Raw genomic sequence first — 15,612 nt, forward strand, 5'->3', positions numbered from 1 at the left:
TTCAAATCTTTAGTACAAGTTTTATATGAATCCCAAACAAACGCAGTTACATGATCAGAATGTGACATCGATGAAATTCAAAGTAACACCTCAAATCAACAGTTTATTTTATTACTAAGTACTGTAAATGAAGACTTTCAATAATCAGCCGCCAGCTTTTCAAAAAAGTTCATACGTAGTCAGTATGTTATGCTCATACATTTTTAATGGCGTGTGTGCCCCGAAAGTATTATTCTGATATACAGATTTGAAAGATACACTTTAGTTGCAGGTTGATTATTTCACGCCTTGCCACCTAGCGAACACACTTTCGATGACACAATTCACAATTCGTTAAATATAGCATTATTGATATTAATTGTAGTTGCGAGTACGAAGTATGCTGATTCCGCGCTACACATATTTTATTAAAGTTTATAGTATATTTTTAATTATTTCGCATTGTCAACAGGTTTTAAACATTCCACTAAGGTCGTAGAATTGCTATAACGTAAAAATTCTTCTACGAATGGCTTATTCCAATCCCGCCCACAATTTGCGACTTCATAAACTGTAGCTTTTCTTAACATCATAGATGACTCAATGATATCGCAGGTTTGTTGAGTCAGCACTTATATACGGTACACAACAGCATAAAACTTTTCTGAATGTTTTGTGTCGTACGAGTATATATCTAAATATTTTAACTCAGTCAAGTATAGAATTTTCAACTTGCGTTTGATAAAACCCCAGCTGTTGTTTCAAATGTCAATATCGGTTTATTTAAGATGATAATTACCTCGCACAGGGTCCATCCTTTACAATGTGTATCCAGTCGATTATTGTATTATCAATAGTCTCTGCACTTTGAACTTTGCTACTTATTTTCATTAGTTATCGTTGACCAACGGTCGGTTAGTTATCTCGGGTGAATATGGATATATATACATTGGAGGTTTCTTTTATAAAATGTCGTAGGTAAAATGGTGATGGATATGGCGCAGGGTTGAGGAGGCTTAAAGCGCGTTCAGCAGGCACTGCCGTGTAGTGACTTGGCGAGAGCGACTGGCACCAAGCATCAGTACTATTCGTTCGTCGGATGAGAGAGCTCGTCGCTCTTGTGATATTAAGCTCTGAGTTGCATCGGAGCGACATATTTTATTTTTTTTTAACAAACTACCTAATAGTAAGTTCTTCTTACGTTGTGTTGTAACAGAAAATCTATAGAGTGTGAAAATTAATAATCGTGCTGACGAAACATCTTTTTGACTGCTCGTGGCCCTGTAGTGGCAATCGATACCATCAATTCTTTCCGGTAACAAATTTGTTAACGGGAAAAATCAAAAAGACGTTACGGTTAAATCGACTTTAATTAGATGAAATTAGGGGTTTAATCGAAAATCGTATTGTGATCTCTGATACCACCGTTCAGTAATACTTCTATTGGATGATGGAAAATTGAATACATATAATAAATTAGTATTCCATGTTGTTGCAATCAATGACTTCCTGCATGAATTTAAAGTTTAATATCTAAAATGACCCTATACCTTGTGACACAAGAAAAACGTACTAATCCATACCGTCTAATTGAAATCCTTACCAAAGGTTTCTCATGAAACGTGGACGAGCGCCAATCAATAACCGGCTTGACGATAATCAGGATTCAAACGCCATTTGTAAAAAGTCCATTTTCGATAGAAAAACAAAACTTTGTTCGTCGAAATTGTTTCATTTGTTTTCAACATGTGCGTGGGCATTTATATAAAAAAAATGGCGAGGTTCGGTGACATATAAAGGGTCAAGTTTGCAAATGGTTGAAGAGCAGAAATGTCTAACGTGTATTTTAGTCCTGTCCGGGTGTACAGCCTGGCTGGTAAGGGCTTGCCAACCTTGCTAACGGATATGTCAACCCTGTACTAACGCAACGTTAGAACGCGTGCGCCGATCGTTAAGTGCATGCAGAGACCCTTTGCTCCTGGAGTAAATTTAACGGCGCTGCCAACAGTATTACCTACCAACCACCGTTCTGGCATTTCAGAGCGGCGTGGCGTGGATAGCATGGACGTCAGATCGGTGCTTCTCGTTCTGGCGATCGTCGCTCTTATGGCTGCCGGCGTCGCGATGCGCCTCGGCGCCTTCGCCAGGATTGCACAGCTGTGCTTGGCAGCTGCTCTCGTTCCATTGATCTATAGCTACCATCGAAGGATCTATATAATACTGAGGACTCTTCCACGGGATATCAAGTAAGCATTTTTATACAAAATACATTTCTGTTTATTCCTTTTTAAATTTCCAACTATTATTTCTCTCATCAGTTTTTGTTTGTCATCATGAATGGCTGTACAGTTTTCGTATGCGATGTCTGTCATGAATTTAATTTTATTACATTTCCGTTGGACTTCTGTTTAAAATTTGTTCTATTTATAAATTGAAGGATTACGAATCGTGAGACGATTTACGTTTGTTTCTCAGACAAATTAACTTTTGTCATAATCGTCATAAGAATATATTGCAATATCAAGTGGACTTTGAGCGGCGCATTTCTAATCTCAAATACTGTTCCGTTGTAAATATAATAATTGACGTATTTTAATCTGAAGCCACTGACACGTATATGCTCGTTAAGGCAGTATCCTGCTTTAGGAGGCTTAAAAAAAGCGTTTTTCCGGAAACTCTCTTAGGACTGAAAAAAAATAAGCAAGTGTAGCGAACTTAGAAGATTATTTTATTGCATATTTGAACATTAAACAAAAATTTTTTTGAGCGAAAAATATTCATACACAGCACATTTTTATGCTCATTTGTGCAACACCTTGGAATTGCAGTCTCCAATCGGCGGGAAAGATGAAGCTCGCAATTTTCGTTTGAAAGAATAAAACCAAAGAAAATTTTAATTTCCATATTTTTCTTCTAGATAAACTGAAAAAAAAACAAAAATTGTGAAATCTAAAATTTTTCTCAAGTTTGAAAAAAATATGTTTTTGTGAAAAAAAAAATTATTTTAACTTGCTAAAAAAGTTGTTTAAAACTTTTTTTATGAATCTTTTTAGTTCAAATAGAAGAGAATATAAAACTGAAGCTAACAAACCTTGGTTCGTTTTGATTGTTCGTCTAGTTTTCTTGCAATCACGCCCGCCAGTTTAGAAAAAGCGTAAAAATGAAAACTCGAGCAAACGCGCTTTAAAGTAAAGGAGCGCGCGCTCCAGCTGCCCATACCCCATTGCGTTTAGTGCTGTATATTTGAATATATTGTGAATTAGCCTCTATAACTTTGAATACATATTCTTGGATACATTGAGAATAGATTTAGGCAATAAAAAAAAATCGATTTTTGGACCCTTTTAAAGCAGGATACTGCCTTAATTATTTTTCAAGTAACGATAAAATAATCAATCGGTGCCGCGATAAATGAGAACTAAAAATACAAGATTTTAAGAAACTTGTAAATTCGAGTGACGCACTTAAATGAAAACAAAATGTATGAAAGGCTTTGAACCTTCATAAAAACCTTTTAGACCGTCGCAAAAGTTATCTAAAATATTAAAAGGCACACTTTTAAAGTTTTCATCGCCGTTATCGGTTTAACATTAAAACGCCATTAGCAGAAGAAGATAGTTAATGAGGAACCTGTAATAGGCTGAGTGAAATTTACCACACACAGGGAATATCTAATTCATTGAAGAGGTTGATCAATAAATATGGAAGGTAACGATGACCTTTTTCTACGTTCTTCTTTACGCCAACAACAACGCGACTAAAATCTGCTCCGATTCTCTCGGTCACGGCGTAATACTTCCGTCCTTCGCATGAATATTTTAGATACACGCTGCTGCCTTCCCAGGAATAATGAAAGAACAGTTCCGTGCCGCCGTGTGTGTACAGTCGAGAATAGTATCTAAACGGTGGGAAAACGAGTGTAACAAATTTAAAAAAAAAAGATAATTTAAGGGCCTAAAAAACAGCATATGAAACAACAGTGACGAATATCTTGAAGTAGGCGCTATTTAATTTTTCTACTCTTTCTCAATAACGGTAGATTAAAAAGACCTCACGATGCGAATAATCAAATGACGTTACTGTACCGCGTGGTAAACTGAGAATTTTGCAGAGTTTAAATTTAGCTATTTGCTTCGGAAATGGCGGCTTCTTATGGCGTTGGCCCTGACGTTTCGTCGACCGATTGTAGGTTTCTCTATCGCTACGTGAACGCCGACCTGGAAACTCGAGGATACGTACGCAACAACACGACAGTGACCAAGATTTTTGCCGAAAGGGCCCGACTTTATCCGAACAAGCCGTGCTTCATCTTGGAGGGTCGTATATGGACAAATGCCGATGTAAGTCCCATTTTTTGTATATTAAAATTGACTATTCCGCTAATAAAATGGGCAAGGCTATTTATTACCAAATAAAAGCAATGGAATGGTGCATTTTATAAATATCACGTACAGTATATGTCTGCTGTCGTATCACGCGATTAAACATATAGTTCTATACTAAAGTGATATTTATGTGGAAATTTACATAATGTTCAATAGATAATATAATCTCAGTGTTTTTTATTTACTTTTTTCAACGTACTCTACAAATATTTTCAATCCACCCAATTTCCAAGTCGGCAACAATGATAATCGTAGAATTGTACAATTGTAATACATTATAGGTAGATCAATACAGCAACAGGATAGCTTCGGTGTTCCAAAATGCTGGATACGTCAAGGGAGACGTAGTGGGCTTGATGATGCCCAACAGGCCCGAATTCGTGGCCACGTGGTTGGGACTAGGTAAACTGGGTGTTGTGACGGCCCTGGTTAACACAAATCTCCGTATGCAACCGTTGATTCACTGTTTCAACATTACCAAAGTGAAGAGTATCATCTACGCTAGTGAATTGGCAACAGGTAGGGCCCAAATTACAATAAAAATATAAAGACCGTAAAAAATGATGAACTAGGCCTCATATCCTTTGTCTAAAATTTGTAATCAACTGATCTTGTTATTTTCAGCTGTTGATGAGATCGCAGATCAGATCCAAGGAGTCGATCGTTATCAAGTCGGTGGAAATCCTAATGAATTATCAGTCGGAGTAAAGAACCTGGATCAATTATTGTCTGAAGCTGGAACGAGTCAGCCAGTAGTGAATGAAGAACCTGGATATCGGGATAATTTATTATACATTTATACAAGTGGTACTACTGGATTACCTAAAGCAGCTTTGATGCCAAACTCAAGGTATATGCCTGTAACTATATACATCTTCCGAGTCAAATATCGTGTCTATATACTGCCATAAGTAATTGATAGGCGTAACAATTTCATTATTCAAAGAATATTGACCAGGGCGTATATGGGTAGTGTTGAAACAAGAGGCCGAGCAATCGTTAGATGTTAGTCGTTTTTTTCGTACTTGGCAAAATGACATTTTTATGTATCCGACGGTAACGTTCAATTATGTAACGGTAGAGCACTTGGACATAACGTGCGATCCATAATCCTGTCAGGGACGCCCCACAATAGTCGAGGGAATGGGATTAGGGCTGCCACGATTCCCATGAGTCTATGCTAAATTTTCTGGTTTGTTTTACACTATCTTTACTGTTTTTCTTTTTTTTTTTTTAGGTATCTTCTGGTCATGGTAGCCACTTACCATATGCTTGGTCTTAGGGCAAATAGTGATATTATGTATAATCCTTTACCATTATATCATATGGCTGGTGGACTGGTAGGGACTGGTTGTGCACTGGTTAAAGGAATTCCTAGCATTCTCAGAACAAAATTTTCCGTTTCTGCTTATTGGACGGATTGTATTAAATATAATTGTACGGTATGTATTATTGGTATGATATTAATTGTTATAGTATTTTTGATCTTGAAGTGTATTAATTATTGTGGTGTGTATTGTTCATTTATTAGGTAGCTCAATATATTGGGGAAATGTGTCGGTACTTGCTGTCAGCTCCACCGCGACCGGAAGATACAGCACATCCTGTGAGATTAATGGTGGGAAATGGAATGAGACCACAACTTTGGCAAGACTTTGTTAATCGATTTAAGATCGAACAGGTGAATGAAGTTTATGGATCGAGTGAGGGCAATACTAATATTGGTGAGTGGTTATCGGAATTATGGGAATTGATCGATCTGATATTAATTATTTTCTTTTGTTTCATAGTTAACGTAGATAATACTGTCGGTGCTGTTGGCTTTGTGCCTTCGATTTTACCAAAGTCCCTACATCCAGTTGCAATTATTCGTGTTAATCCTGAGACTTGCGAGCCAATCAGAGGAGCGGATGGATTTTGTATCAGAGCGGAAACAAGTAAGTTTCGTATAAACCACAATATGGTGTTGGTATGGTTTGTTATTTTTATTATTTTCTTTCTTGTGCGTAGATGAACCAGGAATGTTGATAGGACTTATAAAACAAGGAAATGCATCCAGAGAATTTAACGGTTATTCGGACAAGGAGGCGTCGAAGAAGAAGACGATAGAGAATGTATTCACTAAAGGAGACAAAGCTTTCTTGTCTGGTAATTAAAATGGAAAAAACTTATTTTTCTCGATGAAAAACTTTTTTTTCATTGTGACATTATTTTAGGGGATATTCTGAGCCAGGACGAGTACGGATATTTCTATTTTAAAGATAGGACGGGAGACACTTTCAGATGGAAGGGTGAGAATGTAGCAACAGCTGAAGTTGAGGGTGTAGTCAGCAACGTTGCTGGTCACAGAGATGCAACAGTTTATGGCGTTCCGGTAGGTCGAAATAAAAAAAGAAGAATCAAAATTCATTGATCCCCATATCGATAACATTAAGTTCCAAATATCGTTTGTGTCCAATGAGAAACGTTTTTAATCGCGAAAAAAATTTACAAGACAAGAATAGGAACTTTTGAAAACACTGACTAGAGTGATTTACAATTGGAAAGCTGAACGTCATATTTTTGACATAGTAAGAAAAATTTTTGTTGTAAAGTCGCTCAAAATCTATTGTCTTCGTTTTTCCTTTAAAAAAAGGTACCCGGAATGGAGGGAAAGGCTGGTATGGCGGCTATTGTGGATCCAGACAGTCTCTTGGACTTCAAAGCTCTCGCAGAAGGTCTCGATAAAGCACTCCCGTCCTACGCACGTCCCATCTTCCTGAGGATCGTTAAGGAGCTAGAGATGACTGGCACATTCAAGCTCAAGAAGATCAATCTGCAGAAGGAAGGCTTCGATCCGAACAAGATCCAGGACAAAGTGTACTTTCGTTCTGGAAACAAAGAGTACGTTGAAGTTACGCCCGAGCTCTACGAGGAGATTATATCGGGCTCTGCAAAACTGTAATGGCGTCAGTCTCGCGTGAAGTTCAATTTAAGTAGCGTTCCCATTACGTACTACCGATAGTTCATAGGATCGCAGTAAGAAGGTCTTGAGAAGTCAGAAAAAATGCAGCGGCCGTCGAACACAGAGAGTCAAAGAAAAAGGGAAACCTAAAAATTTTTGAAAAAAAAAAAGAGATGAATTATCTCCATAAGCAAATAAAAACCAAAGAAATAACATTAGTCCTTGAGGATGATGTCCACGCGACGTATGTACAACAGTCTTGGTGAATCTCGTCAACGGGACATGCACAACAACAAAAAAACTAAACCAAGTGGAGAAAGCGTTAAAAAGAATAAGGAAGAAGTAAGAATGAAGAAAATACAAAGTAAAATAAAAATCGAGCTATCTCTCGGTAATCGTTAGTACGAACTTAGCATTTTTAGGAATTTATTATACTCGTAATAAAGCCCGGAGTCTTACGGCCACTCGGATGCCTGGTGCGTGCCAGTCGAACATCTCGTTCCTGTTCATCTTCTTATCGATAATTATTATTATCGTTCCTATCGTTTTTCATCTCTTTACTGTATGTAACACACCGTCCTTTGGCAGTGTTAAAACTTCTTACCGCATCTTTCGTAGTTCAGAACAACGCAACGACGCTAATTAACGTTACGTTGCCATAACTACACGTAGAATAATTATTTATGTTTCTACTCTAGTCGGATAAATGAACCAACAAAAAAAAAATGGAATCCTTACAGAACGCGTGGTGGTGTCTCTCACATGTATATCGTGTGTGCAATTTGCTTGCGAGTAATAGCGCATCCATATACATAGAATCGTAATTATGTACGAAATACGTGTTCGCGCACTTTAGATTACGTGTAACATAAACATAAACAAATATATTATAGACGATCTGCGACTATAGAGGGGAGGGATTCTATAGGGAGCTTCGGTATGGGGAGAGAGGGGGATTGGTGGAAGAACGATCGGATTGGATTATTTAAAAAAAAAAAAGATAAAAGATATCAATGGAAAAATGATAATAGAAAGTTCGATGAACCTGGTAATTATTCAATTGTTGAAGGATTTGTTATTTTAGTGAAACAAAGTTCAACTGCATATTTATGAAAGTTCATGGATGCGTATATCAACTAGCTAAAGGAACGTGGCTCAATGATTTTTCAATAAATTGTGGAATAAGAAATAAAAAAGAGGAAGAAAGGAAAGTGTATATCGTGTCGTGTGCCTTGCTCCGAGAGGTGTGAGAGAATATCGAATCTCGTCCCTTAATTTATTACTTAAGTGAGCACGATAATGAACGACAGGGCGAGGAAGTTTAAGATTCACTTGATAGGACACTGGATGTCGCTGTGTGTAAGATGCAAGACTGAATGTCGTGAGTGATCTGTCGAAAAACAAGAATTGTTGGATGTAAATAAAGACAGTTTAAAAACTCGAATTTTCTCGGGATTTCGAAGTTTAACGGATTTATACTTATTTTTACTACCCGTTCATAAAATAATTTTCATTTAATCTAAAGTCTGGTTTTTACTTGGTAAATAGTAGGTAGTCATGGTGATTCGTTAGATATGGAATGCTTTAATTGATCGTTTACAACAATGTCACAGAATCTTATAATGTTGGTGTCCTTTACTTTTTTTTTTGGGGAGTAATAAAGAGCTAGGCACAATGATTTTTCACATGTGAAAATCAAACGAGTGCGATCAACGCGAACAATAATTTTGTTCTATCACTTCTTTTTCTTCTGAACGTTTAATGCTTGTTCGTTAATGAAGAAAAGGAAATAAACGTTTGCACATAATTACTTTGTGTACTATTCGCGTATTAAATACAGCCTAGAAATACTGACTATTTGAGGAGTTTCATTGTTTCACCTCTTGGGAACAATGATGACCTTTTCACTCGCTCATGCTTCTCGTGGCTACTTTTGTCATAGCGGAAACGAACGTCAACCTTTCTCTGTTGCCATCATTTTGTGATACGTCAAATGCCGGCATGGAATTTACCTCGTTATCAGCTGGGTGGTATGGCTTTGGCCGTTTGCCCGATGCCTAAATTTGGACGAGTACCAAACCAGGACATTTTCCACTCGAGGGTCTCCTGAAGGAGTCGCTCTTCTTCGGGAGAAAAGTGTAAAAGCGTCGCAACAGCTCTGGTTAAATGCAGCGCCTGGAATAAACGACAGAAAATTGTATAGTTCATATACTTTTTGTTGAATCTTGAAAAATTAATTATAGAATGTCTTACTTCGTACTCTCTGCTAGTTAGGAACTTTATCAAGACGTGTTTGAGGTATTTAAAATTGACATCGTCCTCTCTGGAGTTACTCTGCTTGGCTGTAACAGTTTTTGATGAACTGGGACTCAAAATGGCCGCAGATGGTTCCGCGTCACTGTCCAAAGAAGAGGAAGGCACCCTCAATTCTCGTTGAAGAGTCTTCTTCATATCGCTTAATCTTTGTTGCAGGACTTTGATTGTCTGTAGGATAAAGAGAAATTAAAGAAGCCACTTGTTATCTTGGAAATTCAAAAATTTTACCTTTGTCTTCTCGATTAACTGCTCTTCCATGTCCGTCAAACTGTTCTTCAGCATCTTTTCATTTCCTTCAACTCGCTCTCGGCTGCGTTCGGCTTCCTCCAATTCATCCATCCTCTTCCTCGACTCCTCGAGAGCTCTCGACAGGTCGTCGACCTCTTTGCCCTTACTCCTGAGAGTGCCCTCGAGAACCTCAAGTCTGTTTTGCAGTTCCACATTCTCGACTTCTTGCCTGCGGCTCTCGTGCTTAGCCATTTCTATGTCCTGTGATACCTGGGCGTTCCTCAGCAATGCTCCATCTTTTTCGTTCCTTTCTTTCTCGAGGCAGACTCTTAGCGTGGCCGTGGCAGTTCGTTCACTTTCCAAATTTTCACGTAACCGAGCAACTTCCAAATGTAACGACGAGTTATTCGACTTTTCACCTTCGAACGAAAGTCGTAGATGTGCAACTTCTGATGTGGCTGATGTGAGTTTTGCGCTGGTCTCCTCCAGTTCAGTCCTCAGCTGCTTGATTTCCCGGGACGATGATTCCTGTCGATTGAAAATTCACAGTTGGGTATAAAGGATTTATACACTAATTATGTAAAATGCGACACTCCATGTTAAAAGTAACAGTAGTGTACCCACTTTTATTTTTAATCACTTTTTTTAGTTTTTGTCAGATGTTAAAAAAAATAAAAATTCAAAAGCACGTGCGTTACTGTACATTACTGTGTTCGCCACCGAATTAGTATCTGTGCTAATATATACAGCAAAATAATGATAATGAAAAATCAGTCATGAGAGCGTATAGGTGCGCGCGTCATTTTGAAAATTCCTGAAAGAAGGTTAAGTGGCGTGTAGATAAGAAGCTGCTTGGGAATATATGAATGAATATATTTCTGAAACAAGCAAAAAATAAGGACAAGAAAAATGTGTCTTTTTTCTTTTTACTTTTTATTCCATAAATAAAGTGTACATAAGACGCTACAGTACATAAAAATATTATTACTACAATGTACTGCCTAATTTAACGATAAACAGACGGGTAAGAATATACTGTTTAACAGCTATGGCAAAAACGACGTTTCTACTGTTTGGTCCCGATTCATTCTATACTTTCATCCGTTGTCATTCCTTAACGCTTTCTCTCGTTCCTCACGCGAATCGTTGAAATTTGCCACATGCATAAGTGAAAAAGAAAAGACCAAAAAAATTAGCAAAAAATATTAATTACTAGAAAGTAGCATTGCAGATATAAAAATATTGTATTAGATACCATAAAAAAAAAAAGGAAAAGAAAATCTGTGCGTTCGGCATACAAGCATCTTCAAAAGGAGGCATGCAAATTCTTCGCGAAAACTTCGTCAGGCGCAAACGTCATAGAGACAAAAAAAACTCTATAATATACCAAACTATAACTGCCCAAAGAATAAAATTACTGTGATGTTCTTTACATAAAGATAAAATAAAAGGATCAAAGGATCAACTTCCTTGCAGATCTTCCATAGAAGATTATTCATGCAGGGTGTCAGAGATCACTCGTGGCACAGAGATCTAAGAGAGCGTTCGAGGGGGGCTCGGTCAATGAAACAGATTTTAAAAAAATCTTTCATGAAAAATTCTAACGTCCCTGAGATACATGCATGACGATCACTGTGTGTCGCGGTAACTCACGATTTGCTGCTTAAACTCCTCAACTTCGAAATCAACATTAGACCGGAGTTCTTTCAGTTCGGTAGCCATTTCGTCGATGTCCTCAGCCATGCGCAAAAGCTTGGCGTCTTTAGTCGCCATAACAACATTGTTCACCTCTATTTCCGCCTCAAGCTGTTTTATCCTCGCTGCCAAAACTTCCTTCTCTTGTTCCACACGTCTTCTCTCAAGACCTTCTTCGCCGGCTTGACGACTCAGTCGGCCAACTTGAGTCTCCAGACTGGAAATCTTGCCGGACCAACTCGTCTTTATGTCGGACAGATGAAAATGAGTTTCCTCCAGTTTACGTTCCAAAAGCGTCCTTTCCCTCATCAACTCGGCTATTCTCTCATCAACTGTAACCTGATCGTTACTTTGTAAAGCAAGACGCTGTTCTAATACAAAAAGTTTGTCCTTCAAGTGTCGAACTTCTTCTTCAGTCTGCGCCAATTGGCTGGACAATTGAGCCCGTTCACGTTGGGTTGAATGTCGCAATATTTCCATCTCGTCCTGAAAAAGTTTATATGTTTCAGAATATGATGCTGGGATTGATACACATTTCACAGTCTTAAACAAACTTTAATTACAATTTCAAAAGCCATTGTTATTAGTAGGCATAAACCCACATGAAACTCTCTCAATGCGATTATGACGCAGACACCAATGACATACATATAATGCACTAGAAATAAGCAAAAGGCAATTTTTATGGTGTTTTGACATTTTTTAAATGATAATTTATTAGATGCTATGATTAATTGTAGCGTTATTTCGTTATTGAATTTTTTTGTTTTATTGCCTCCAGTGACTTTCTTAGCTGCATGAGAATGATAATCCTTGTGAAAAGCATAAGCACCGAGTTTAACAGTGGTAGTATCAATATTAACCATTAAACCAGTAAATGTAAGTATTATGATATAGTATATGTTATTTAAAAAAAAGTATATATAGTATCTAGCAGAAATGCGGCTAAGCCTTGAAGACGTACCTCTAGCGTCAGCCGTAGCAGCAGCAAATTAGCGGATAATACCGCCTAATCTCTGTCTCCGGCGTTTTCCCGTTTCTTTCAAAGAAACGTGAGTCTCTCTTTTTTGCGATTTCTCTTCAACGTATTCAAAACGCTTGCACGTTCTTTTATTTTATTTTTTTTGCACTAAACTTTGCCCACGTTCCATAACTCTTTTCTACGTGTTGAAAACCGCGAAACTTTCGAACTACCGCTCGAGTTATAATTGCGGAGCAGATTTAAGCCCAAGCCGCGTTTAGTTTGGTACTAATTCAATAAAAAGAAAGGGAAGATAAAAGAAGTACTACGTGAAAAGGCACGCACGATGTTTTCCCAGAGCTATGGAACACCACCGGGGTTCTATGAAGTTTCCCAGTATGCCATCACAGCTAGAGAGACTCATAATGTGAGGTCCAGCCAGCGTGTGTATGTGTAAGGTGTAGTTGTCGTGCGTGTGAGAAGAATTAAAAAAAAAATAAAGAAAATAGAACAAATGTGCAGAAGTAGAAAAACTAGCGAACTGTGACGAAACAGAAAGCGATATTCAAGTGGTACTGCTGAAAAACACTTATAAACTAGAAAATTATGAGAATTTTTGTTTTTGGAATAAAGAAGCATTCTTAGGTCTAGGTAGGTCGACTCATATTTAATGGTAACTATCAGCTAATATGTATTATATTGTCACTGACAACGCCATATCCTGTGTACTGATGCACAATGGCATTGCACAAATAAAATTTTGGTTTACCACTTAAATGGGCAAACAAAATCTAGCATACTATCATGCAGGATTCTATATGTGTTCAAGAATAGAAGTTTACCAAAATTTCCTGGTCAGATGTGTATTTTTTATGTTTGTAGCTTTTGTTGTTCTCGTAGATTTTGATTTTATGGATACCATTATATACACGGAGTTATTGCTCCAGAAAAATTGATAAATAAAAATTAAAAAAAGTGATATACCCAAATAAAAGAGTAACACAGTGGTGTCATAGTTCACCAATGGTGATTCATGAGTCGTAAACATATTACTCACCTGCACGTTATTCAATTCGTCTTCATAGCGCCTCAGACGTGACACTTCGGCTTTCAGGTTTTCTATCTCTGTTGAGGCAGCTTTTAATTGTTGCGTCTTTTCTTGAGCTTCTTGTTCCTTTGCAAGTAACTGAAAAATTATTATAAAAAATTTGTGTCACGTCCATGAAAATGTAAAATCGTTATTGAACTTACAAGATGCTTAATTTTTGCCATTTCTTGTGTTTGAAAGCCTTCCAACAGTTCCGTTTCTTCTTGATAAGTGTAAAGCTTTCTTTTGTACTCTAGAATTTAATCAAGCCATTATTAAACCATCTTCTGTTACGATAATAAGGTATTTAAAATAAATTGGCTGTATATGATATTGATTAATTTAAACAAGACATGCGATAAAAAGATGTTCTCAATATTTTAATACCTTCTGCACTACGTAAGGCAAATTCTAAGGTCTGTTTAGCACTATCAGCCTTCTGTCTCTCTTCTTCCAATTTTGTTTTGTCTTTATTAGTTTCCCTTGTCTTCTTCCATGCTTTTTCTTTATCCAATACATTGGTCCTCTGGTCCTCTTCACTTTTCTTAATCTTTTCATTCCTTCCACCTTCAATATTTTTCCTCTCGTCTTCTAATCTTTCTTTATCCCGCGATCTTGTTCGCTCGTTATCATTTTCTTTAACATTCACTATCAGATTCTCATCTATCTTTTTGCTCGGTTTAAATTCTTTCTTCTGTATTGACTTATGGCACTCATCCTCCTGAATTTCAAATTTCCTGATATCTTTACCAGATTGCTGTGTGTCATTGCAATGTCTCACTTCAAAACTATTCTCCCTTTTCAAATTTACTGCAGGTATAGGGGAGCTACCTTCACGGGAACCATCAAGTGATATTTGGGAACCACTGATACTGCTTGTGGAACCAGCCTAGCAGAATGATGGAGAAAAATATGAGATTACAATAAAGAATAATCACTTCTATTATATTAATGAAATTATTGTAGATAAGTCATCTTAAGAATAGAGATAAAGGAATGAAAACCAATGTCTTAAGAAGTAATGAACTTAGCAGTAATGAACTTAATAGACAAACATTACGTGCAAAGTGAATGTAATGTACAAGTCAATGTTGGTATTTAGAAAACTAATTTACTACCTGTGACAGATGTTTCGTATTGACCCCGCGTATGGTACCGGCATTTCTCACAACAGTAGATACGTCGCTGCCAATTTCCTCGCGAATTTTGTTCTTGAGACTGGCGAACATGACGTAATTTTGGCAAGACTATCCTGGATGACAGCTCCTAACTAGTACTAAAGGTGTCAACGTCACGCGCCCGTACGGTGGAACCAGAGCGAAAGTGGATCACTGGAAGTCCACCTGTACGTCCAGTTGAGAATACAGATAACAATTCATTTCTGCGTATAGCACTATCAAGCCTCCAGAAAAACCGGCTTCCAATTTAGATAGACTACTTTGTAACGAAGGCACACGTAGCGACTAAAGCGCCAGACGTTGACTTTTTTAACGATGAGAAAAAGAGGCTTTTGAGCACGCTCTGACGAAATGGAAGCGCCAAGGTCGAACCTAACAAATACTGAGACTCAGGCAAATCGCTATTCCAGACTGAATCAGTAATAACCACACTATGACGTAGATCAGACTGAAAGCTAAAACGTTACTCAGGCCGAAGATCATCAAGCCAAGTGTTAATTGGGCTGCCGTTCTCACAGATTCTTGCATTATGTGTAACGAGAATTTCAACTTTCATAAATATCTTTGGAGTTCCTACATTCTGACCAAATCCAAGTGTCAATATCTAGGGACATTTGCAAGTCTGGAACAAATTCCAATACGATTCTGAGTACTTTCAATGGCTGGATTATGGGCTTCCATTTGATGAAACTCGAAAAGTGAAAAATTATTGGTCAATCTTTTTATTCACTTTCTTTAGATTTCATCGTGTCATTGACTTACAATCATTGACTTTTCGTAATTTTACAAAAATAAAAATTCATAATCGAGTCCCCGAGTATAGGAAGCCCATTGCTATG

The 15,612-nt window shown here is 37.5% G+C and overlaps 2 protein-coding genes across 6 annotated transcripts; one reads left to right on the forward strand and one right to left on the reverse strand.

Moving 5' to 3' along the window:
• Positions 1-986: 986 nt before the first annotated feature.
• Positions 987-8,752, forward strand: LOC107266534 (long-chain fatty acid transport protein 1). 3 transcript variants are annotated; one of them, XM_015737139.2, is made up of 11 exons: positions 987-1,165; positions 2,021-2,225; positions 4,169-4,319; positions 4,646-4,883; positions 4,989-5,214; positions 5,602-5,806; positions 5,896-6,088; positions 6,155-6,301; positions 6,375-6,512; positions 6,581-6,738; positions 7,000-7,308. In XM_015737139.2, exons 2-11 carry the CDS (start codon positions 2,041-2,043, stop codon positions 7,306-7,308), a joined length of 1,950 nt encoding a protein of 649 aa, XP_015592625.1. In that variant the 5' UTR covers positions 987-1,165; positions 2,021-2,040. The 3 variants fall into 3 exon arrangements, with proteins under 3 accessions (XP_015592625.1, XP_015592626.1, XP_015592624.1); XM_015737140.2 differs by lacking the exon at positions 987-1,165 and adding an exon at positions 1,169-1,294; XM_015737138.1 differs by lacking the exon at positions 987-1,165 and having other exon boundaries at positions 2,041-2,225; positions 7,000-8,752.
• LOC107266532 (golgin subfamily A member 1) lies at positions 7,099-15,377 on the reverse strand. Of its 3 annotated transcripts, XM_025083786.1 has the most exons (9): positions 14,714-15,377; positions 13,983-14,484; positions 13,760-13,848; positions 13,566-13,694; positions 11,506-12,033; positions 9,853-10,380; positions 9,562-9,792; positions 9,321-9,483; positions 7,099-7,234 (listed from the first exon to the last, which is right to left on the reverse strand). In XM_025083786.1, exons 1-8 carry the CDS (start codon positions 14,822-14,824, stop codon positions 9,328-9,330), a joined length of 2,274 nt encoding a protein of 757 aa, XP_024939554.1. In that variant the 5' UTR covers positions 14,825-15,377; the 3' UTR covers positions 7,099-7,234; positions 9,321-9,327. The 3 variants fall into 3 exon arrangements, with proteins under 3 accessions (XP_024939554.1, XP_015592620.1, XP_015592621.1); XM_015737134.2 differs by lacking the exon at positions 7,099-7,234 and having other exon boundaries at positions 8,873-9,483; XM_015737135.2 differs by lacking the exon at positions 7,099-7,234 and having other exon boundaries at positions 8,873-9,483; positions 11,641-12,033; positions 14,714-15,376.
• Positions 15,378-15,612: the final 235 nt, after the last annotated feature.

The sequence above is a fragment of the Cephus cinctus genome, unplaced genomic scaffold, assembly GCF_000341935.2.
Source record: "Cephus cinctus unplaced genomic scaffold, Ccin1 Ccin1_scaffold0325, whole genome shotgun sequence".
Lineage (NCBI taxonomy): Eukaryota > Metazoa > Arthropoda > Insecta > Hymenoptera > Cephidae > Cephus > Cephus cinctus.

What these genes read in the sequence shown, in the direction of transcription:
- LOC107266532 (XM_025083786.1), bottom strand. Translation starts at nt 14,824, where the DNA reads ATGTTCGCCAGTCTCAAGAACAAAATTCGCGAGGAAATTGGCAGCGAC. An exon ending in TGGCAAAAATTAAGCATCTT is followed by an intron (nt 13,695 to 13,759) that starts GTAAGTTCAATA and finishes ATAATTTTTCAG; the next exon opens with TTACTTGCAAAGGAACAAGA. An exon ending in AGGAGTTTAAGCAGCAAATC is followed by an intron (nt 10,381 to 11,505) that starts GTGAGTTACCGC and finishes TTCAATCGACAG; the next exon opens with GAATCATCGTCCCGGGAAAT.
- LOC107266534 (XM_015737139.2), top strand. Translation starts at nt 2,041, where the DNA reads ATGGACGTCAGATCGGTGCTTCTCGTTCTGGCGATCGTCGCTCTTATG. An exon ending in TGAGGGCAATACTAATATTG is followed by an intron (nt 6,089 to 6,154) that starts GTGAGTGGTTAT and finishes TTTGTTTCATAG; the next exon opens with TTAACGTAGATAATACTGTC. An exon ending in CAACAGTTTATGGCGTTCCG is followed by an intron (nt 6,739 to 6,999) that starts GTAGGTCGAAAT and finishes CTTTAAAAAAAG; the next exon opens with GTACCCGGAATGGAGGGAAA.